Raw genomic sequence first — 23,516 nt, 5'->3', positions numbered from 1 at the left:
CAGTGAAGCTGTTTCGATTGTTTGTTTGTTTTGTTTTTGTTTTATTTTTTTATTTATTATATTTACTTATTTATTTATTTATTTATTTTCCACAATGTCTTGTTTTTTTAAACGATTTATGATGACTATATGCTCTGTAAGGTGACCTTGGGTGTCTTGAAAGGCGCCTCTAAATTAAATGTATTATTATTATTTATTATTATTACACTTCCGCCGAGCGGGCATTTTGCGCCACATGGACGTCTGTCAGCACCAGTCAGCACGATTCTCGGACTGCCACTTCCCAAAAGGTAAATAACTTTTCCTTTTATTCGTTAACAGATACTATAACCAAGATGCAGTACCACGTGAACATTGTTTCGCGTTTGTTACCAAGAATGTCAACCTTGCTCTTCTGTAAAGTCAATATTAAGCTTTGTTGCAGTGATTCGAAGTCAATACAGAGGCCAGTTTTCCTCGACCAAAAGAATGACAAAGTGCGAAAATTACGTAGGGTTTTTCAAGTATTTTCCTGTTATATGCTATGTAATGCCCTTTTAAGACACGTCAAAGGATCTACTTTTACTAATTTTCCTTCCTCGCCCTTCTCCCTCCCTCACCCAGGACCCAACCCCTGTGTCACACAACAACCAAGATGGCTGGCTAGCTAGCTAGCAAGGAGCTAATCTCTCAGAGACCAGTAAAGAGGTTTTTTTTGCTTTCAGAGGTAAGCCATTTACATGGTTTACTGCATGTCATTGTGGAGATAAATTAACAGAATTAACAGTTAGGCCTACTCTCGTAATATTTTATTAAGGCCATGGATTTTGTTAATTTTTTAAAACAAAGTTTGTCTGTTTGCTCGTTCTGTTTGATCAATTTGGCCTTACATTTATTGGAAATAGTTTTGTGCTTGGTGGTTCTCCGTGACCGTGTAGAGACGGAAGCTACTACCGGGGCTCTAGACTGACTGCGGTCATGCCAGCCGACTAATCGAGATCGGCGGTCAAGCCAGCCGACCCAGTTTTTTGCCGTACCTGTATATACTAGCCATTACGGTAATAGCGTCTCAGAACTAGTTTAAAGTAAAAGCATTCGTCGGGTACATACAAAAAGACAGTCAATAAAAGTAAATACTATCAAAGGAAGTGTACGGCCGTTGTGGTATTTACTTTCAAAATAAAAGCCCACCAAACATTCCAATCTGAGACGTATTACAAATGATTTTTGATTCGATTTAAAAGAAAATGCCCTGTTATTCCATGCTCATTTCACTTCAGGGTTATAGTTCACAACCCCGTAGGGTCACCCAAGAAGTTCCAGAACATTCTGATGTGGAGTTTCAAAATAAAAGCCCACCAAAAATTCCAATATGAGACATATTACAATGATTTTGGATTCAATTTAAAGGAAAATGCCCTGTTATTCCAGGCTCATTTCACTTCATGGTTATAGGTCACGACCCCATAGGGTCACCCAAGAAGTTTCAGAACATTCTGATGTGGAGTTTCAAAATAAAAGCCAACCAAAATGTCCAATATGAGACATATTACATATGATTTTGGATTCAATTTAAAAGAAAATGCCCTGTTATTTCAGGCTCATTTCACTTCATGGTTATAGTTCACGACCCCATGGGGTCACGCAAAAGGTTTCAGAACATTCTAATGTGGACTTTCAAAATAAAAGCCAACCAAGGTTTCCAATATGAGACATATTACATATGATTTTGGATTCAATTTAAAAGAAAATGCCCTGTTATTTCAGGCTCATTTCACTTCAGGGTTATAGTTCAAGACCCCATGGGGTCACGCAAGAAGTTTCAGAACATTCTGATGTGGAGTTTCAAAATAAAAGCCAACCAAAGTTTCCAATATGAGACATATTACATATGATTTTGGATTCAATTTAAAATAAAATGCCCTGTTATTTCAGGCTCATTTCACTTCAGGGTTATAGTTCACGACCCCATGGGGTCACGCAAAAGGTTTCAGAACATTCTGATGTGGAGTTTCAAAATAAAAGCCAACCAAGGTTTCCAATATGAGACATATTACATATGATTTTGGATTCAATTTAAAAGAAAATGCCCTGTTATTTCAGGCTCATTTCACTTCAGGGTTATAGTTCAAGACCCCATGGGGTCACGCAAGAAGTTTCAGAACATTCTGATGTGGAGTTTCAAAATAAAAGCCAACCAAGGTTTCCAATATGAGACATATTGCATATGATTTTGGATTCAATTTAAAAGAAAATGCCCTGTTATTTCAGGCTCATTTCACTTCAGGGTCATAGTTCAAGACCCCATGGGGTCACGCAAGAAGTTTCAGAACATTCTGATGTGGAGTTTCAAAATAAAAGCCAACCAAGGTTTCCAATATGAGACATATTACATATGATTTTGGATTCAATTTAAAAGAAAATGCCCTGTTATTTCAGGCTCATTTCACTTCAGGGTTATAGTTCACGACCCCATGGGGTCACGCAAAAGGTTTCAGAACATTCTGATGTGGAGTTTAAAAATAAAAGCCAACCAAAGTTTCCAATATGAGACATATTACATATGATTTTGGATTCAATTTAAAAGAAAATGCCCTGTTATTTCAGGCTCATTTCACTTCGGGGTTATAGTTCACGACCCCATGGGGTCACGCAAAAGGTTTCAGAACATTCTGATGTGGAGTTTTCAAAATAAAAGCCAACCAAGGTTTCCAATATGAGACATATTACATATGATTTTGGATTCAATTTAAAAGAAAATGCCCTGTTATTTCAGGCTCATTTCACTTCAGGGTCATAGTTCAAGACCCCATGGGGTCACGCAAGAAGTTTCAGAACATTCTGATGTGGAGTTTCAAAATAAAAGCCAACCAAGGTTTCCAATATGAGACATATTACATATGATTTTGGATTCAATTTAAAAGAAAATGCCCTGTTATTTCAGGCTCATTTCACTTCAGGGTCATAAGTCCTTTTTCCATCAAAAAGATAATGCGCTTTAAAATGATGCGCATCAAAAGTTAGTGCGACATATGTGATGGAAAAAGGGTTATATCGCTCTAACGCCGATTTTGTCGAAGTTAATTCGCTCTGCAGAGGTGGTTTTGGGAAAGTTCTAGCGACATAAAAGTAATGGAAAACGGCTGAAGCGATATAGAATGTCGCGCATGCGCATTGTTGATGGAAAAATCATCTAGCGGGTCAGAAAAATGCGCTTCAACACGGGGCATTGTGACACAATTTTAATTCACTATAATCATTCTGTCGATGGAAAACCGTTTAGGCGCTTCTTATGTCGCTACAAATTAATTCGCTTTAAGAGTTAATTCGCTTGAAAATCTGATGGAAAAAGGACTATAGTTCAAGACCCCATGGGGTCACGCAAGAAGTTTAAGAACATTCTGATGTGGAGTTTCAAAATAAAAGCCAACCAAGATATCCAATGTGAGATGATTTTGGATTCAATTTAAAAGAAAATGCCCTGTTATTTCAGGCTCATTTCACTTCAGGGTTATAGTTCAAGACCCCATGGGGTCACGCAAGAAGTTTCAGAACATTCTGATGTGGAGTTTCAAAATAAAAGCCAACCAAAGTTTCCTAACCCTATGGGGTCGTGAACTATAACCCTCTATAAAACTCCACCTCAGAATGTTCTGAAACCTTTTGCGTGACCCCATGGGGTCGTGAACTATAACCCTGAAGTGAAATGAGCCTGAAATAACAGGGCATTTCCTTTTAAATTGAATCCAAAATCATATGTAATATGTCTCATATTGGAAACTTTGGTTGGCTTTTATTTTGAAACTCCACATCAGAATGTTCTGAAACTTTTTGCGTGACCCCATGGGGTCTTGAACTATAACCCTTAAGTGAAATGAGCCTGAAATAACAGGGCATTTTCTTTTAAATTGAATCCAAAATCATATGTAATATGTCTCATATTGGAGATTTTGGTTGGCTTTTACTTTGAAACTCCACATCAGAATGTTCTGAAACTTCTTGTGTGACCCCATGGGGTCTTGAACTATAACCCTGAATTGAAATGAGCCTGAAATAACAGGGCATTTTCTTTTAAATTGAATCCAAAATCATATGTAATATGTCTCATATTGGAGATTTTGGTTGGCTTTTACTTTGAAACTCCACATCAGAATGTTCTGAAACTTATTGTGTGACCCCATGGGGTCTTGAACTATAACCCTGAAGTGAAATGAGCATGAAATAACAGGGCATTTTCTTTTAAATTGAATCCAAAATCATATGTAATATGTCTCATATTGGAATGTTTGGTGGGCTTTTATTTTGAAACTCCACATCAGAATGTTCTGAAACTTCTTGCCTGACCCCATGGGGTCGTGAACTATAACCCTGAAGTGAAATGAGCCTGGAATAACAGGGCATTTTCTTTTAAATCGAATCCAAAATCATATGTAATATGTCTCATATTGGAATGTTTGGTGGGCTTTTATTTTGAAAGTAAATACCATGACGGCCGTACACTTCCTTTGATAGTATTTCAGGGTTTTTTCTAAACAAGGGAACAGGGGCGCTGCGCCCCGATACTCCCGGAGTGCGCCATCCTACCGAAATGCCGACTGAACCTGTCAGACTTGGATCTGTACTTACATGCTGCTGTACAACATACACTATTTCTCAAAACGATCTTTTCTCCGTGAAAATATCCCAACACCACCACCTGACAATGTGTCTGATCCTCAAATAACTTATAATTACTCCAAAAATATTCCGATCCGAATTGAAGTTTCCCAGACCGAGTCGAAATGCTAACGTTAAAGTTATTAGCAGCAAGCTAGCTAGCTACTATGTATTTGAATGGGTTTTTGGTCTCTGCGCTAAGATGCTAAGCAAGTATACAAGACCATTCCAGTTCTCTCTGCACAAAGCGGTTTCAATGAACGACAGAAATAAACAAATGCTGAGTGTTGATCAAGAGTTTTGCGAGAGCAAAACGAACAGTCGAACAGTCGAACAGGGTTCCCTGTTACCAGGGAACCCGTAGCAGGGAACTAAATGGCAGCTGCACGGCCGAATTAGCCCAATACAAGTGTAGTAACCCAGAGAACCAGCTACAACATAGTTTTCATCCAAACGAGCCGTCTTTAGCGAACGGTGAATTGCATTGGCTTCTACGAGCAGTCGGCTTTCAGCCGCGAGCTTAGGGACCGTCTGCAAAGTGCAAAACTGAAAACGACAACAATAGTAACATTTCTATAGCGTCGCCATTATTGACTCTAGAGCCCCAAAACTTGTTCCATAGAGGCATGGCACAGGAGGTCTACCATGACTAACGCTACCCTGAACCACCTCCTCAGGATCAGTATTGAGGGGCCTGCAATTGATCAATTTGATTTTGACAAGGCAGTGAGCCGTTGGGGCAGTCTCAGGAACAGACGGCTGCTGTTGTGATTTGTCCTACTTAATAAAATTTTAGCCAATATTTTTGAAATTTGTCGTGTTTATTTACAGGGTAAAGTTGTACAAGTCTACCAAAAGTTGATAGTATTTTAGTTTTTCAGGATGACCACAAGAGCTAGAATTTCTCTCTAAGATAGCCCCAGAATGTACCATTTAATCATTATTTTTTCAAAGGCTTCGCGCCGTGGAAGGGGGAGACCCCCCTTCCACATCATCCCCCGCCTCGGTCGCGTTGCTCCCTCGGCTTTGCGCAGGGGTCTGCTCCCTGCTACGTTTTTTTCTAGAAAAAACCCTGGTATTTGCTTTTATTGACTGTCTTTTTGTATGTACCCAACGAATGCTTTTTATTTGAAACTAGTTCTGAGACGCTATTACCATAATGGCTAGTATATACAGGTACGGCAAAAAACTGAGTCGGCTGGCTTGACCGCCGATCTTGATGAGTCGGCTGGCTTGACCGCAGTCTAGACTGCGACCATTTTGATCGCATATGCGAATGGAATTTTTACCCGGTCGCACTGGTGCGATGATCATTACAGTTTTTTTCTGTTCATGTCAGCCCTATTTAACTGGCCTCCTCACTGAGAAAGAGAAGGATGAGGTGCTGACAAAAGTCCATGCTGGCCACTTTGGAGCCAAGAGGATGCAGGACAATGTCAATGTCACAATGTCATAGTGCTACAGAGATATATGTTGTTTTTTAAATTGTTGTATGTTAATGTTACATTTTATATGGTTTATTGTCATATTGTTTTAGAGTTTTATGCTATTTTTGTTAAATGTATGACGTCTACTGCGTAGATGAATGATGCTTGCCAAGTCGTAAGAATTTTGCTGTGCTGAAGCAATTTGGTACATGCAACAATAAACACACTTTGACTTTGACTTTGGACAAGGTCAACCAACGCTTGTACTGGAAGAAAATTACCAGAGATGCTCAGGACTGGGCAAGTTTTCAAGTTGTGTTTGATCCAGATCAGCTCTAATGTTTCCTGTGAAACGCTGATGCCACTTGCACATGAGATTTAAAGAATAATTTATAGTGATTGCCTTATATAAGTAATTGTTCTTTAAAACTACTGTGACACTCAAAGAAAATCGTCTCTACTCTAGAGCATATTATTAAATATGTTGTGTTTAATCTCCTTGTGTTGTAAAGGTGAAAACCTTTATGTCATGCCAGAGGTTGGAGCAAGTGAAGAAGGAGGCACCAGAGCTGAAGCCCATCAAACCAAAGTCACCATGGCATATGATTGGTGAGATATCTTCCTTTTGGGTTCTGTGAAACGGCTACAACTTCTCGAAGTCATAGTTTAGTTTTTTATTATTTTCTTAATGTACTGTATTGCCTTTCCTATATCTATAACGTAATCGCCTGTGGGCAGGTACTTGTATGAGTACAAATGTGTTTATGTCTGTCCCTATAGGTGTTGACCTTATTGGACCATTCAAAGCCTCAAAGAATGGGAACCGCTTTTGTCTGACAGCAACTGAAGAACTAGCCTCATTACAAAGATGTCCTATTCTTAGATCACAAAATATCTGCCACTTTGTTAAATAAATATATTTCCCCATACTGTGTTTTTTCATTTTTTTCATTTTCAACTTTACCTTACTCAAATTAATGCTAAGGTTTAGCCCAAAGACCGACTACCGTATTGGTCCGAATTTAAGACGACCCTGATTATAAGACGACCCCCCGTTTTTCAACCAAACATTTAGAAAAAAAGATTGGCAGACCAGATTTGCAGAACAAATAACTTCATTTTATTTAAAAATAACAATATTAAAAACCCAGTGAATTAAACACTTGTTATATTAATGACAATAATAATAATGCCAGTAAAGGCCACGGCACTTTCAAGGCAAAATATGTACAGTATGATTCAAAATTTATATCAAGCAATAATCAAGCAACATGAATGTTCTCAACTAATTTTAAGGCATATAAAACATTTCAGTACCAAGATTCGGCTTCAGATCATTTTCTGGCAGGAGGGAAACAACCTAAATGTCTTATATTTACCCATGTCAATGTGTTTCAGCTGGTAATAGACACTGGATGGGATATAACCTATGTAATTTGATGCTCATGAATGTTCTCAACTCATTTTAAGGCAAATAAAACATTTCAGTACCAAGAGAGGGCTTGAGATCATTTTCTGGCTGGAGGAAAAGGACTCCAATGTGTCATATTTTCGCTTTATAACGTATTACAGCTGATAAAAGAGACTGGATTTGTTCTTATCTACCCCACATAGCCCACATGAATGTTATAGTGTCAGTTTGAACCCTAATCTATTTAATGTGATAGTAGCCTACCTACTCATGAATGTTTTCAATTCATTTTGAGAAGAAAAAAAATTCTTCTTCACAAATCTATAATCTGGGAAAACAATGCATAGTAAGAAAATACATGTTTTATTGTATAAAATAGACACACAGAAATAATTTCGATTACAGTGGTTTAAAAACATAAAGAAGGATAATTGACTCACGGACAATATCCTGTAGTGCTATTGACTAGCCTATGACTGATCAGACGTCGATCCCCGTACAACGTCAATGTCTTGTCACCTTAAAATACATATCTGTGTTAATACAGCGGACAATAGTCCCGTAGTGCTATTGACTAGTATGACTGATCTGACTTTGCTGCCGCACACACGTTTCGAGGCGATATAGCCTGGCTTTAACAGGCTGTGCGCGCTCCCGCGGCTGAAATCACTTTCTGGCAGCTGATCACTTTTCGGCACAACACCGGTGTTGTGCCGTATTATGCACCCTTGGCGTGAAAAGCACCCCCTCGCGGGAGCGCGCTGAGCCGCTCCGCTGTTGGAAAAGTGAAGCAATTCGCCTCAATATCGCAAACAAACACTGGGGGAAATGCTGCCTCTTGATTTAATGATTTGTAATTCGCCTCAATATCGCAAACAAACACTGGGGGAAATGCTGCCTCGTGATTTAATGATTTGTAATTCGCCTCAATATCGCAAACAAACACTGGGGGAAATGCTGCCTCGTGATTTAATGATTTGTGAAGGGAATAGAAGGGAATGGCATTGGTTCGCGGGACTTATTGAGCTCTAATGCTCAGTATAAAATATATAAAATTTTATATAAAAATTACATGTGTTCAAATGCAATAAAAACAGGTGAGAGTCATAGAGGAGGCTTAGATCTTCTGTTCTGTGTTGATTTCGAGCAAATAGGTCACATGACCTGGGAGTTATTGAGCTCTAATGCTCATATTTACAGTATAAAATATATTAAAATTAATATAAAATATTGCATGTGTTCAAATGCAATAACAGGAGTGTATCATAGAGCAGGCTTGGCTAAATATTATGTAGCTTTTCCTGCAATTCAGGTTAATTTAGGTCAACAACAATAACATTCTGATCTAGAATGTGGCCTGCAATGAAAAGGTAAAGGTGAAGGAATTTGAAGTGCACTGATTGTCATGTGTTTCTCAATATTAAAGGATATGCTCTCTCTGTCTTGTTTTTAAGATATGAAATATTTTTCATGCTGCTTAATAAAATGAAATATAATAAATATATCCACATCTGTAGCCTACGCTGTTTAAAGTACCTGATGCTGGGATAAAAGAGGCAGGGCAGGGCTGTGTTTTTCTACTTGCCACGATGTGCACCCCTGGTTAACTTGAACTAGGAAAGGTCCACATGGATGAAACTCACTCTGGTTATACACACTAGTCCCATCTCTAGACTGTGAAAAGCGTTTGATGCTGGGATCAACCAAAAATAAATACAGGGGGGGTGCTTTTCAGGGCAGGGCTGTTTTGTTGTAGGCTACTTGCCACGATGTGCACCCCTGGTTAACTTGAACTAGGAAAGGTCCACTTGGATGAAACTCACTCTGGTTATACACACTAGTCCCATCTCTAGACTGTGAAAAGCGTTTGATGCTGGGATCAACCAAAAAGAAATACAGGGGGGGTGCTTTTCAGGGCAGGGCTGTTTTGTTGTACTTGCCACGATGTGCACCCCTGGGTAACTTGAACTAGGAAAGGTCCACTTGGATGAAACTCACTCCACACATCTGAATCAGTCAGATTAATTGTCACAAACCATTTACTTAATACTGAACAGATCATCGTGGCAAGTACAACAAAACAGCCCTGCCCTGAAAAGCACCCCCCCTGTATTTATTTTTGGTTGATCCCAGCATCAAACGCTTTTCACAGTCTAGAGATGGGACTAGTGTGTATAACCAGAGTGAGTTTCATCCATGTGGACCTTTCCTAGTTCAAGTTAACCAGGGGTGCACATCGTGGCAAGTAGAAAAACACAGCCCTGCCCTGCCTCTTTTATCCCAGCATCAGGTACTTTAAACAGCGTATGCTACAGATGTGGATATATTTATTATATTTCATTTTATTAAGCAGCATGAAAAATATTTCATATCTTAAAAACAAGACAGAGAGAGCATATCCTTTAATATTGAGAAACACATGACAATCAGTGCACTTCAAATTCCTTCACCTTTACCTTTTCATTGCAGGCCACATTCTAGATCAGAATGTTATTGTTGTTGACCTAAATTAACCTGAATTGCAGGAAAAGCTACATAATATTTAGCCAAGCCTGCTCTATGATACACTCCTTTGTTATTGCATTTGAACACATGCAATATTTTATATTAATTTTAATATATTTTATACTGTAAATATGAGCATTAGAGCTCAATAACTCCCAGGTCATGTGACCTATTTGCTCGAAATCAACACAGAACAGAAGATCTAAGCCTCCTCTATGACTCTCACCTGTTTTTATTGCATTTGAACACATGTAATTTTTATATACATTTTTATATATTTTATACTGAGCATTAGAGCTCAATAAGTCCCGCAAACCAATGCCATTCCCTTCTATTCCCTTCACAAATCATTAAATCACGAGGCAGCATTTCCCCCAGTGTTTGTTTGCGATATTGAGGCGAATTACAAATCATTAAATCACGAGGCAGCATTTCCCCCAGTGTTTGTTTGCGATATTGAGGCGAATTACAAATCATTAAATCAAGAGGCAGCATTTCCCCCAGTGTTTGTTTGCGATATTGAGGCGAATTGCTTCACTTTTCCAACAGCGGAGCGGCTCAAGCGCGCTCCCGCGAGGGGGTGCTTTTCACGCCAAGGGTGCATAATACGGCACAACACCGGCACAAAAATGTATTAAACTATGCCAATGAACAAGTTACTCCTACTGACATGATATAATTAGTAAAAGGCTATGTGCGGTAGCTATGCACCATCGCATGATCTACTCTGAGTGTAAAATAGACATTCTGAGAGAACCACGTAGAAAATAACAAACAAGTGTATGACAGCAGAATCCCCAAAACGATGGGACGATTATAGAAATAGAAAAAAACTAGAAATAAAACGTCTGAAAGAGTCTGAAATAATAATAGATTTTGATAACTCTCAGGGGTTCAGGTTTGGAGTGGTTGATTTGAGCGTTTCCCCCCACAAACTTTCAATGTACGAGACCAGATAACAATAATAATAATATATATTTTTTTTTTTATAACGCACTTTATATCAATTCAATGATCTCAAAGTGCTAATATACAATATTAACAATAGTGTGGCTTGCTTTGCAACAACACGAATTAATGACCATAATTACTTGGATGACAATACATCCAGGTATCCAGTTTTCTATGTTGAAAATAAATGCCGTTCTCTGTTGAAAATCATTGTCTTTCGCTGTTGAAAATAAGTCCTTATTACCCCCAGTAGTAGGAGACAAAGCACAATCATACAATTCAGAGACATAAAATAAATAAAGAAGAAGAGAACAACAAACACTGAAGCATTTCTCTAAAATGAAAACGCCAATTTAGCGAAATGGCAGTGAATTCGCTCTTAAACATGTAAGTTGGCTGCTATAGTATTAGATCAAATTGCATTGTGCAAATGTCCTAATGCGAGCATTTACTATAGCAAGACACCTCTCATTTGGCCATCCCGCATCAGCAACAATGCAATGCATACCTGTCTAAATGATGCAGCCTTTTCTTAATGTATCCGTTAACCTAATTACTTATCTAGTTGGGCGATGGTTATGAATAGACTAAATCAACACTGAAATAACAATTCAATTATTGGAACGACCGAATTGACAAAGCAAAGCAGAATGTACAAGACTTGTTCAGTGTTCTTTTTCAACATCGATGTGCGGTCTGAATTTGAGTCGATATAATTAAACATGATTCATTGATAGGTCTACGTTTTTTATCGTTATTAATAATGTTGGATTAATCAGAAACTGTCAAGCCAGCCACTGATGTGTAGCCTACTCTGTTCCAACAATCAGATGCTGCTATATTTGTCATAACTGCTCATTGCGACTCCCTGCAGCTTTCACTGATGCTTTACGGCTATAACATTAGTTATTTATAATATTTGTTGTTTACGTTTGTTGATTGTGCCAAGAGGGTGTTTGTTACTGCTTTCTTCCAATGGCCATGTATTAAACAGCCTTCTCTTCAGTGCTACCATTGAACTCAACACTATTCTAGCCTATTTTTTTAATATTCCATAGCTGACCAATGCAAGCCAAGTGTGTTCAAACGCTATGCTGCAAAGGTTTTAGTTTATGTGAATATCTTGTTCTCCCTTTGTTTAGCTGTGCAGATTGCGTGGCAAACTCAGCTGTCTTCTACCTGAGGGAGATCCACTCCTTGCCCTCGGGCATCAAGGACAAGCTGGTACAGATAATGTCTTCAAGAGGGACCATCAGCGATGGTAACATCAGTGAGGTTGGTCCTTCAGCTGGGCATGGAGTCGGTCAAATGGAAAAAGGCTAACTAGAATATGGGTGTATCCCAAAATAAGCCACGTTTACATAAAATGGATTTAGCAGACGCTTTTATCAAAAGCGACCTACAACGGGTCATACACCGACGCTAACATGCAGTGAATTCCTTCAGTGAATGTTAGGGACACCTCGACACTCAGCTAGGAGGAACCAGGGATCTAACTACCAACCTTTCGGTAACTTGCAAGTCAACCCGCTGTACCCCCTGAGCTAAGCCGACCCACGTCATTAGTGTAATGGACAATGGTATGTGTACGCTGTTGTCATCGCTGGTGGGTAGCTCTCTATAGCGTAGGCCCACCTTGGATTTCTTACGAATGTATTTGTTCTCCTGTTCTGCAGAGTAACTCTTTTGAGAAGATTAGAATTCATAGTGGTGTTTTCCTGAGGGGTTCAATCTCACTCATCAGACTGAATTGGTCTTCAAATTCCTCTATCCATCCAAAGAATGAAACGATAGCAGACCGATTTTATAAAAAAAAAAAATTGCATTGAACAGGAATAATATTTGTAGGAGTGTGGATATCAAGTAAATAGGTCCAATAAGTATTTCTCTATATATACTTTTTTACTTTAGATGGCAAGCATATCTAGGGAACCCCCTATTCTAGTATGTGTCACAATAAGCATTGCACAGCATGTTTTCATTACTCAATCTTATTCATGGTTCCTGTGTGTGTCGCCGTCTTCTGAAGAGAATTCTCATTCCCTCTTCAGTTATTGCATCCAGGCTTACAGACACTGGATCTTCAATGCTGTCAAGTGTCAGACCTAGCTCTGGGCCGGATCTGTTGCCCTCGTCTGAAAACCATATTCCTAAACAACAGTCCGGGGATCACCTCAGAAGGTGGGCTTTAATTGATGATTTCATGTATAACTGTAGTAAAATGTGATGGATCGGGATTTTATGGTGATAATGTATTATCCCTCAATTCAGTTTCTTGAATTAGCATTTTGATTATGTCGTGGTGTGAAATATTCATGTTCCCGTTGTTATCCTTGAAAGCATTTAGTAGGAATTTACATGTTCTGTTCTTTTTAATGTATTCATTTTTCTCATGTTATTATTTAATATTATTGAGTCTGTTGGATGTAATTGATTCAATATGTGTAATATAATCTGACCCATTCCACTTAATAAGCAGGTCTGGTCAATGTATTATAAAGAAGATTAAAAGAAAACATCAGACGCAATTGCTCTTTACAGCAAATTACAGCATGTTTTCATATTTTCAAATAGACAAAGCATTTATTGTTTGTTGGGGCAGATTACGGCCCTTCTATGAAGAGTCTGTCCATTTATCTTTAGGGCTGTAATGTCAAAATATGTCGATGACGCAGGGGAGGGTAGGGGAGAGTGTTTAGACAGGGACATAGATAAGCTGGATGATGATACGTGTGACAGATCTCAACAATGGCGAAAGATACGGAAGTTTGTTGATGGTGAAGCTGCCGTGTTCTTTTTGGAAAAAGTCTGCTGAGTCAGGATCGCTTTAACTCACTTTATTTAGCAAAGGTTTAGACCAGCATACATGAAGCAAAAGGAGGGGAATTGTACAAACACGCGTGGAGATACACTTAGTAGGGCATTCAAAAGGATGCTTTACCTGGAGCGTTCTAACCCCCTGGGCTATGTGTTGGGACTTATACTGGGCAGGCGTGGACTCAGTTATGTGCTCTGATTGGCTAAGCATGGTGCTGAACTCCCGCGCCCCTGGATACCTGTGTGTGTCTTTGTGCTGTCCCTTGCGGCTATGTGTTGGCATTGCAACTTTGTTTGTGGCTATGTGCGGGAATTACACTTGTTCTTGTGGCCTTGAGCGTCTGGGTCTCTCGAACATCTTGACCGCTCGTATCTCTAGAATTGACACATGATGAATGGCCTCCTGTATGAGCTGGACGCCTCCCTAGGCTCCGGATCCCTCCTTAGCCTGATAAAGAAGACTCTTTAATTGGAAAGGGCATATGTGGCCTTGGTATGAATGTGTGAATTACGTTACAAAGCCATGCATGGGAATTGTTTAATATCATCCCTGCCTTGGAGTTTATGAAATAAATCACAGTATATTGAATAAGAATTGTGTCCCGAAGCTGAAAAAACAGTTCCTCTGCAGACCTGCTTGGCTTTTGTAATACTTTCTTATAGTTCTAAATAATGGTCTTGAACTCAATTCTGTGGTTTCCAATTTCTCTTTTTATTTATTTTTTGAGTTTAAAGGTTTTATTCACTGGGGGATGTCAGATATGTTTATACCCATGACCTTGCTAGCCTGTTAAAAATAACTTTTTTTTTTAATGAGTAACTCAACCTGTTTAAACTGTTGGGTTGAGAGACTACTCGACATATGTTAAAACATTTAAATGGATTTGATAAAATAATTGTATAAAAATGGTCATAATGGACTTATCCACCATGAAACTGCTGAGCACGGCAGGAATCACTAGACACTGATTATCCTTCCATCAAACAGCCTATATATTGTCCTGAAAATGTTGCTTGTTCCCAAGTGTAATGCCAAGGTATGTGTACTGAGCAACAGTCTCCACACTCAAAAGCTACGCTCCTTTTAAAACTTGCTTTGTGAACACCAAGCGGCCCCGGAAGAAGGTTTCCTGTGTTCCTCATTGCGTGTTCACACCTAGAGTCAATCTGCATTTCTGCTTCCTATTGTAGGCGTTCTTTCTCTGGCCTCCTCCTGCCCCAACCTCCAGAACGTGGATCTCGGTGACTGTGTGGGCGTGGCAGACGAGGCAGTGCAGGCCCTGGCCCGGCGCTGTAAACACCTGGAGGTCCTTTCTTTGAGTGGATGTCCTGCTGTGGGCGACGTTGGTCTGCAGGCACTGGCGGAGAACTGCAGCCTGCTGCACACGCTCCTCCTCTCAGGAACACGGGTACTCCTCTCCACAGCCCCTCAAGGAACATAAGACTATGGCCCTCGTAAGCTGTTCCGCCAATAGGGCCCTTAAAATAGGTCCTCTGCCAACGCAGATCCTTGATCTATCCAACCTTTTAATTAGCATTAGCTAAGGTACCTCAGGTAAATGTGCATTTAACTTTTGTACCAGGTTGTTGTGTACCACTCCTGGAAGTTTTTCATAAGCTATTCCCTCACAGACTGCACAGAACTTCTCACGGTAGGAAAGAGCCACGGTCTGGATAATTCCCAACTCACAGCACTTGCGTGAGTAGCTATATAAACTCTTCTGGCCGACCTCTGGTTTTCATTAAATTGGCCAGGGCTGAGGCATCTTGCCCATGTAAACTGAATGGATATGGGGAAAGGATAAGGACTGCTGAGCGTTATTTTAATTTGTTTATTTTGTTTAAAGTTCTATGTAAATCTTTTTTATTTACTAGATTACAGATGCAGGGATCATTGGACTTCTGAAAGGACTGTGCCGCAATAACTTGTGTGTAAGTAAACATTTGCTTGTTAGTAGGGCTGGGTATTGCCAGGTACCGCACAATTCAATTAAATTTGCTTCGATTCTTTAGGTCTTGAATCGATTCGACTTCCATTTGATATTGATCTTATGGCTTCGATATCGATTCAATAATACGTGCAGATGACAAAAATACCTAAAATAATATTTAGAATGAACCATTTCTAAATGAATTAACCATTTCATTGTGCTTTAACTAGCAAAAAGGGAACACACTATTGTATAGTATTGTTCCTGAGCTAAACTTGCAGCATAAAAGTAATAATCCTGACATGGACAAATGTAAAAGGGCATGAACATTTAGGATACTCGCTTCTAGATTTCAATGACTGAGTATGCTTCTTTTTTTTTTAATGGAAATAATGTATTTCAAAGAAAATCTGAATCGAAATTGAATTGAGAACAAATAAATTACAGTGCATTGATGAATCGATATTTTTACCCAGCATTACTTGTTAGTACTTTTTATTTGTCACGCCAATGTACGAATAAATGAAGTGTGTTGTAGGAACTACAGGTGGCGCGATGTCCAGTGCTGACAGATGAGACGGTGAGGGCTGTCTTCAAAAACTGTCCCAAACTCAAATGTTTTGTCTTCAATGATTGTCCCCACATCACAGGTAAGTGCTCATCCACATCTTTAACTGCGAAACCCGAATTCCACCACTCAATGCCAATTGTGATGCTGATTGACGAAACAAAGGAGACTTTTGAAACAGGATTCTTTCACATTCTGTTTCTCTAGCTACTACTTGTTGGTATGTGCCTGTTTTCTTGACCCCCTGGGGAATGTGGAGGATTAAGGCTTCCAACTGATAAGGCATGGCTTCGTCCCCCCATTATGACATCCTGAGTTTACATCCCATAGTTTACAATCTGGCTAACAAATACTATAGTTTTTTTGGGGGGCAGAGCTGTTCTCGGCACTAAATCTTTGACTATCATTAAATGCTTCAGTTAAGAAATGTATTGTCTTTTAAAAATAAAGAAACTGAATGTATGACTTCAAATATATATTAATCATCGTTTATTGGCTCTTCCCTATTCAGATCAGATTTGGCTACCATTGGACGACATTGGTCAACGCAACCTTCAAAATCTGACCTGGACTGTGTATTAGAAACATTAGTATTGAAGCTTCCATGTTTTTGATTGGAGATGTTACACTTTATATTATCACATTGTTCCTATATTGACTTTTTTTCTCTTTTATTTATATGCATTCTTTGCTACTGATCAAAACTTGTTCATAGTAATAAGTAAAATATTCTAAGTGATGAAAGGGGCTGTGGTTACAGTTCAGGGCGTGGCCTCCTGCTGCTGTTTCAAAACTGCACTGGGATTTTGTTTAATTTAAATATATTTATCTAAAATAATTGTATAATGTTATAATTCCTATTATGGGAATTTGAGAAGAAAAACAGATTTCACATTAAAAACTTGCATTCGGATGTTTGCATGTATGAAATATAAAAGTCCTAAATTGTTGACAATTTAGGCTGATAGCGCCAAACGGTACTACATGTCAGTCCATAATTCTCCATTTGCACCGATTTAGGGAGCTCAAACTCAGCTATTTGCTGTAGGAGTCTTTTTATGTCGTGCTCCTCAAAAGAGGCTCTCCCGGGGTCTCCTATAAGGACTGTGGTTCCGTGGGCGTTTATGCAGCTGTCCAACCACCGGTGAAGTCCATCAGCGAGGGCTTCATCGTAGAACATGTCTCCCAACAAAATTAGGTCATAGTGCTTGGGTTGTGAGCCAATCATGTTGTCACTCAAACATTCAACTGGCCCAATACCATTCAGTTCACAGTTTATGATGGTGGCAATGGCAGAAACTTGAAAAAGAAAAAAATGCAAGTCAGCAATGGCTATTAAGAGTTATTTTTAGGTTCATTATTTGAATGCCTTACCGTTGTCAATGTCGTTAGCTACTACGTGAGATGCTCCACAAAGGCTTGCAGCAATGGCTGAAGCTCCACAACCACTTCCAAGATCCAGTACCCTCTTGCCTTTAGCAACTCCAGGGTTATTCAGCAAATATCTGTAAGTCAACAATCCAACATGTCGAGAGACATAGACCAACCACAGACCATATATACACGTTTGTTAGTTGTCATATATTTAAATCCTAAAGCACTTGCAATAATACTATGTTGTGGTCAAATTCATACCTAGCAAGAGCTTGTCCCCCGGGCCAATATATCGCCCAGTAGGGGTCAGGAAGAGGCCACAGTACTGGGTTTGCATGCCAAAATCTGCATTTAGCCGTCAACAACCTCAACTTGATCTCTGGTGTCAAGGAGTCCTCTCCAACAATCTCTGTATTCTCCACGATAAACCTCCCGATGTCACCTGAGAGCAAGCTACTTGAAAATCGTTGTTTATTACCGCAGCAGGACACCTTTTCTGATATTTTTGTGGTTTGCAACATTCCCCAAAGGTTTCTGATATGATATAGCTTCATTTTATATAAACGCCTACTAAACCACGAAGGCCAAATAGTTACACATTAGAAAATGAGCAGAATACACTGTTGAACGAAGCCCATGAAACGGCTGCTGAGCTGCATGGATGTGATACAATCGGACATGTACTCCGACAGTGATACGCCTCCCCGAGGTACGCTGGTTCCGAGATGAAAAGTTCCTAGATGAAAAGTGTCGTCCTATTTTCCCTGGACGACGTTTCGACCTTAGCTTTCAATGTTATTTATGACATTTTAATATACTGAATCCTTGTTTCAGAAAAATATGTTATATATTCTTAGAAATCTTCTAAACCGTTGCAACACGTCGGCATTATTACCTATAGGCCTTTGCTTTAATTGTTTCTTAAAACAAATCAGTATGCCAGTAGACCGAGTTAATTTAACAGTCCATAGCCAAATAGGAAACATATATTTCTCATAATGTCACGGTTCATAAACATAGTTCATGCGTATCATCATTTTCTACATATGTCACTCTTTCATGTTTGCTCTGAGGAATTACAAATATGTTAACAAATTATGCTTTCCCAGTAATGCCTTTCTCTGGAACCTGGCCTAACATATATGGCCCATTATACCACGGTCTGCGGGAATACTCGATTCTGATTGGATGCAGGGTGTGCATTAACTCCTGATATACGGACACCTGGACAAGTAGTTCCGTCAAATTGTCTGTTTACCGTTCTCAATGAATGCGCTAGCTGGCGTATCTTCTCTAAAATAGTAGTAACCATAGCAACGGGAAACAAAACAAAGCTCAGCGGACTATAATAATAATAATAATAATAATAATAATAATAATAATAATACATGTAATTTAGAGGCGCCTTTCAAGACACCCAAGGTCACCTTACAGAGCATATAGTCATCATACATTATTTAAAAAACAAGACATTGTGTAAAAATAAATAAACATAAGCAATAAGAAATAAATAAAACAAAAACAAGACGAAACAAAACAAAAAACAATCAAAACAGTGATCAGTTAGACGTTGTGTGCGAGTTTGAACAGGTGAGTTTTGAGTTGTGACTTGAAGGTTGTAATGGTGTCTGATTGTTTTATGTGTGGGGGGAGGGAGTTCCAGAGCCTGGGTGCTGAACAGCTGAATGACCGGGCACCCATTGTAGTGAGTCGTGATGTGGGGATACATAGTAGTCCAGCAGAGGTTGAGCGGAGGGAGCGGGAGGGAGTGTATTCTTGGAGGAGGTCACAGAGATAACTGGGGGCTAGGTTGTGGAGAGCTTTGTAGGTGAGGAGTAGGGTTTTAATACCTATAATACCTCCCGCTACCTCCCGTTCTAAAGTCGTAGCTATGGTCCGTCCTAATTACTGGAGGAGTGAACAACGTTTCCGTTGCATGAGAACCCAACGGGCGTGTAATGGTGGTTCCGGGTATTAGTCGGACCCTCAGGCGTAACCAGGGAAACAAATGTATGTTTTGTGGAAAACTTTATATTCAGATTGTAAAACGCATGAAAATATAAATTAATGGTCTTAATTTGGTCACCGTTGGTAAGTGACCGTGGTATAAGCGGGATAATGCCCTTGGAGGTGTCCATTATCAGGAATTAATGGACTTCGCGGAGGCAACCCCTCCACGTCGTCCATTAATTCCTGATAATGGACACCTCGTCGGGCATTATCCCTTACTTATACAACGGGGGACCTAAATCCAGCGATCTGATTGGTTCCCAACTGTTGTATAATGAGCGTATACATAACTGCTATGACGCCCGATCATTTAGTGAAAGTTTGCATATCACTCCGCGCCTGGAAGTAGAAACAGTTACAGTAAAACATATGTTGGATGACGGAGAGCGTGTAAATGTTGTTGCTCCGGGAGTGAGCAAGGCGATGGAGAGACTAACGAAAGCTTAGGCACACGGCGAGTGAACTGCTCCATAGGATAAATTGCCGGCGAACCGCTCTATCGGAGCCTTCTCTCGGAGGGACGCTAAAGTGTGTTGCATAGCGACCGTCGATGCATAGCGGCAGCCAGGAGGGACTACTTTTTTGTATTCTTTAATTAAACGGCTATTTGGACTTTCTTGGTTTCTTTTTAAACGTAGTGTGTCTATGACTTTCGTTTCGCCATAATAGTAACCGTTGTATAAAAGCAATAGATCACTTCAGTCAGTGGCATGTGCTCATTATACCACTGTGAAGGGGTTCGCCGGCCCTCCGCTGCACGTCGGGGCCGGACAACGCCCCTTAACAGTGGTATAATGAGCACATACCACAGCCTGTCGTGATCTATTGCTTAAATATACAAAGAGCTTTGTCAAGATTCTGACAAAGCCCAAATATTTATTCAAGCCTCTAAGATGCACACGATGAAATATAAACTAGGTCTCCTTCCATGACCCCATGACTTCCATGTTTTGATTCAGGCAACATGTTGGGAGAAATTATGTTATTTAATTTTCTTGCCAGTGGCCAAATGCTTTGCACTTCAAAGACCAATTTCAAGTACCGGTACCAAAAGTGTGATGCGTCTGTTCTCAGAGATTACACTGCGAATAAAAGGCATGTCCTTGATCTTTTATTGCATTGCTAAATACTTGGGAGTCCACATAACTGAGGATCTGATATGGTCAGCACACAATGACACACTTGTGTGTTGGTACACACTGGGGCGCCTATACCACCTCAGGCTGAGGAAATTCAGAGTCTCCCTGGGGATCCGTAGATCAATGGGCTTAGAGACCTACCGAAAGTAGTCAAAATAGGAAAGGAAGTGCAGGGATAAAGTCAAGAGACCAGCATTAAATATGGACAATATAGGAGAATTATGTAGACATAGCATAAAAGCAGTGCAAGAATAGAGTTTGAAAAATAATAATAATATCAATAAATCAATATGGGCATTATAATGAATAATGAATAGTGTAAACAGTGGGTGAAGCATAGATCTGCAGTCAATCAATATTAAGAGTTTGAAGTGATGTGGTTGCAAGGATTAAGTTAGGCTTTAGTCCAGGCTAGGGGAAGGAGGGAGGGGCTGTGCATAAGGGCTAATATAGCCAGTACAGTGTACTCTCTACGTATGAGGTAAACAATGGTGGTTGACACATAAGGCCCCAAATATACAAGAGACATCATTCAACCTTTTTTCATTATAATAGACGGTGGAGAGGGTCAGAACGTACACTTCAGAGTCAGACTATGCTGAGAAGTATATTTATCATTTCCATTAATTGACAGGTTGCACAGTTGTTTGGCCCTTGGACAAGGTTAGTTTTGCATGGCAGTGAATGTAGTCTCCAGCTGATCAAGCTCTTCTGCTTAGTGATGGCATTGTAGAGTGGATGACAGTCGTTGTCCAAGATGGTGGGCAGTTTGCTAAGTACCCTTTTGTCTGATACTGATTTGATGCACTCCAGTTCAGCCTTCCTTACCAGCCTTTCCAGTCGCCCAGCATCCCTCTTCTTAGTGCTTCCTCCCCATCACATCACAGCATAGAAGAGGACGCTGGCAACCACAGACTGGTAAAACATCCAGAGGAGCTTGCTGCAGACATTGAAGGACCACAGCCTCCTCAGGAGGTACAGCAGGCTCTGCCCTTTCTTGTAGAATGCCTCAGTGTTGGCTGACAAGTCAGGTTTATTGTCCAGGTGTATCCCCAGATACTTTTACCTGTTTACCATATCCACATTGACCCCCTAAATGGAGACTGGCAGCAGAATGGGCTTAGAGACCTACCGAAATCCACCACCATCTCCTTGGTCTTAGCAGTGTTGAGTTGTAGGTGGTTGAGTTTGCATAATTGCACCAAGTCCTCCAAAAGGCTCCTGTACTCCCCCTCCTGCCCATTCACTAATGTACCCCACAATCGCAGTATCGTTCGAAACCTTCTGCATGTGGCATGACTCTGTGTTGTAGCAGAAGACAGACGTGTACAGGGTGAACAGGACCGGAGCGAGCACAGTTCCCTGAGGTGCTCCTGTGCTACTGAATGGATATATAAGGAGGGGCCCGGGAGCGGCTCCCCAGTTCTTTGTCAAACCAACTTGGCTTTGTTCTTGCTTTCAAAGAAAGAACTTCATCTCTTTTTAATTGTTATTTTATTTCGTATTTTAATTATATTTTTCACCTTATTTTAATACTTTATATTTTGAATGTTGAACAATCTCTGCAGGCACTGCCACTTTTAATTTAACTTAATTTCTTGCAGATGTGTCTGAACGATAAAACTCTTGAATCTTGAAACTTGAATCTTCTTGTCTGCAACCGGAGCCAATAGATGGATAACACCTGAGGAATCATGGAATCATGTCGGAAGTTGAATTACATTTTCGTCCAAGAACCTAAATTTAAGTCAAATGATTTCTAATGAAAACTCGTACTACAGACGTACGACTTTTAAGGCTACGTTCACTATAAACATGTATCACCACCCGTGTACACTAACTAGATTCTAGTAGAAGTGTAGGGGACCTATTTATAACCTAATGTTATTTAGACTTACCCACAGACCCTTACAGAGCATCATCCTGACCTCTTAAGTGGCAATGCTCATACAGTGCCACTTAAATTAGCCCTTATTACCCCAACTAATATGACGCTTTTTTTCTGAGAACAAGCTTCTCAATTGGATGATACTTTGCGGAATACGTTTGCCCCATGTTGCCTCATCTAAATATATCTCATACAATTCAACTATCACTTAAAAGGCAGTGAAATACGCTTAACTTAAGTTTTTGAGTGTTCTGGTGATGAAATTGTCAGCAACATAAACCCTGGCCAAGTAACTGAAGGATAACATGCGCCATTTAGTTTGTCAATCAGAAAACAAAAGCGCATTGCAAGTACATTTTCTTCTCAATGTTGGACAACCTCTTTGACAATTTCCAGATGTATGTTAGCATGGGAGAAATTAACCATTCCTTTTATATTAACTATGAGTATTATCAGGCCTATATATCATATAGATACATTAATAGTGGAAAGCAGCTAAATCATCTCTGAATTCATAGGCGTTCTATGGGACTCGGCACGGCGCCACAGAATCTGGGGTCAAGGCGTAATATGCGCGAAACTAAATTGGGCCCTCCTCGTGGCTAAGCAGTGCTTATACTTGTCTGGTGCTTCTCACGGTTACCTATATTTCCATTGTCTGTGTTATGTCTACCATTATCTTCTCACTCTTGCCACATTTTCCTGCTTCCCCATTAACCCCATAGTCAACTTCCTTCAAAATTAGGCTTTTCATTGGGGCCTATATCCTATATCTAGCACTGGAATAGAATGAGCTCATCATTCCCGGAAATTATTCTGTTTTCCCAGAATAAGCCCTTTTGGAAATATGGGATGTACCA

General features: G+C 39.8%; 2 protein-coding genes and 1 long non-coding RNA gene across 3 annotated transcripts; 2 read left to right on the top strand and 1 right to left on the bottom strand.

Moving 5' to 3' along the window:
- Positions 1-207: 207 nt before the first annotated feature.
- Positions 208-6,991, top strand: LOC115550237 (uncharacterized). Its single transcript, XR_003977871.1, has 4 exons — positions 208-290; positions 604-706; positions 6,575-6,671; positions 6,843-6,991. It is a non-coding gene; the product is annotated as an uncharacterized LOC115550237 (long non-coding RNA).
- Positions 6,992-11,195: 4,204 nt separating this feature from the next.
- Positions 11,196-17,156, top strand: amn1 (antagonist of mitotic exit network 1 homolog (S. cerevisiae)). Its single transcript, XM_030366433.1, has 7 exons — positions 11,196-11,316; positions 12,072-12,204; positions 12,981-13,110; positions 14,938-15,155; positions 15,622-15,678; positions 16,216-16,327; positions 16,757-17,156. Exons 1-7 carry the CDS (start codon positions 11,291-11,293, stop codon positions 16,825-16,827), a joined length of 747 nt encoding a protein of 248 aa, XP_030222293.1. The 5' UTR covers positions 11,196-11,290; the 3' UTR covers positions 16,828-17,156.
- etfbkmt (electron transfer flavoprotein subunit beta lysine methyltransferase) lies at positions 16,712-18,312 on the bottom strand. The gene is made up of 3 exons (XM_030366432.1): positions 17,881-18,312; positions 17,620-17,750; positions 16,712-17,544 (listed from the first exon to the last, which is right to left on the bottom strand). Exons 1-3 carry the CDS (start codon positions 18,171-18,173, stop codon positions 17,186-17,188), a joined length of 783 nt encoding a protein of 260 aa, XP_030222292.1. The 5' UTR covers positions 18,174-18,312; the 3' UTR covers positions 16,712-17,185.
- Positions 18,313-23,516: the final 5,204 nt, after the last annotated feature.

This window comes from Gadus morhua, chromosome 9 (genome assembly GCF_902167405.1).
Source record: "Gadus morhua chromosome 9, gadMor3.0, whole genome shotgun sequence".
Lineage (NCBI taxonomy): Eukaryota > Metazoa > Chordata > Actinopteri > Gadiformes > Gadidae > Gadus > Gadus morhua.
Note: the sequence above shows the minus strand (reverse complement) of the source record. Positions and strands in the feature narration are given on the sequence as shown.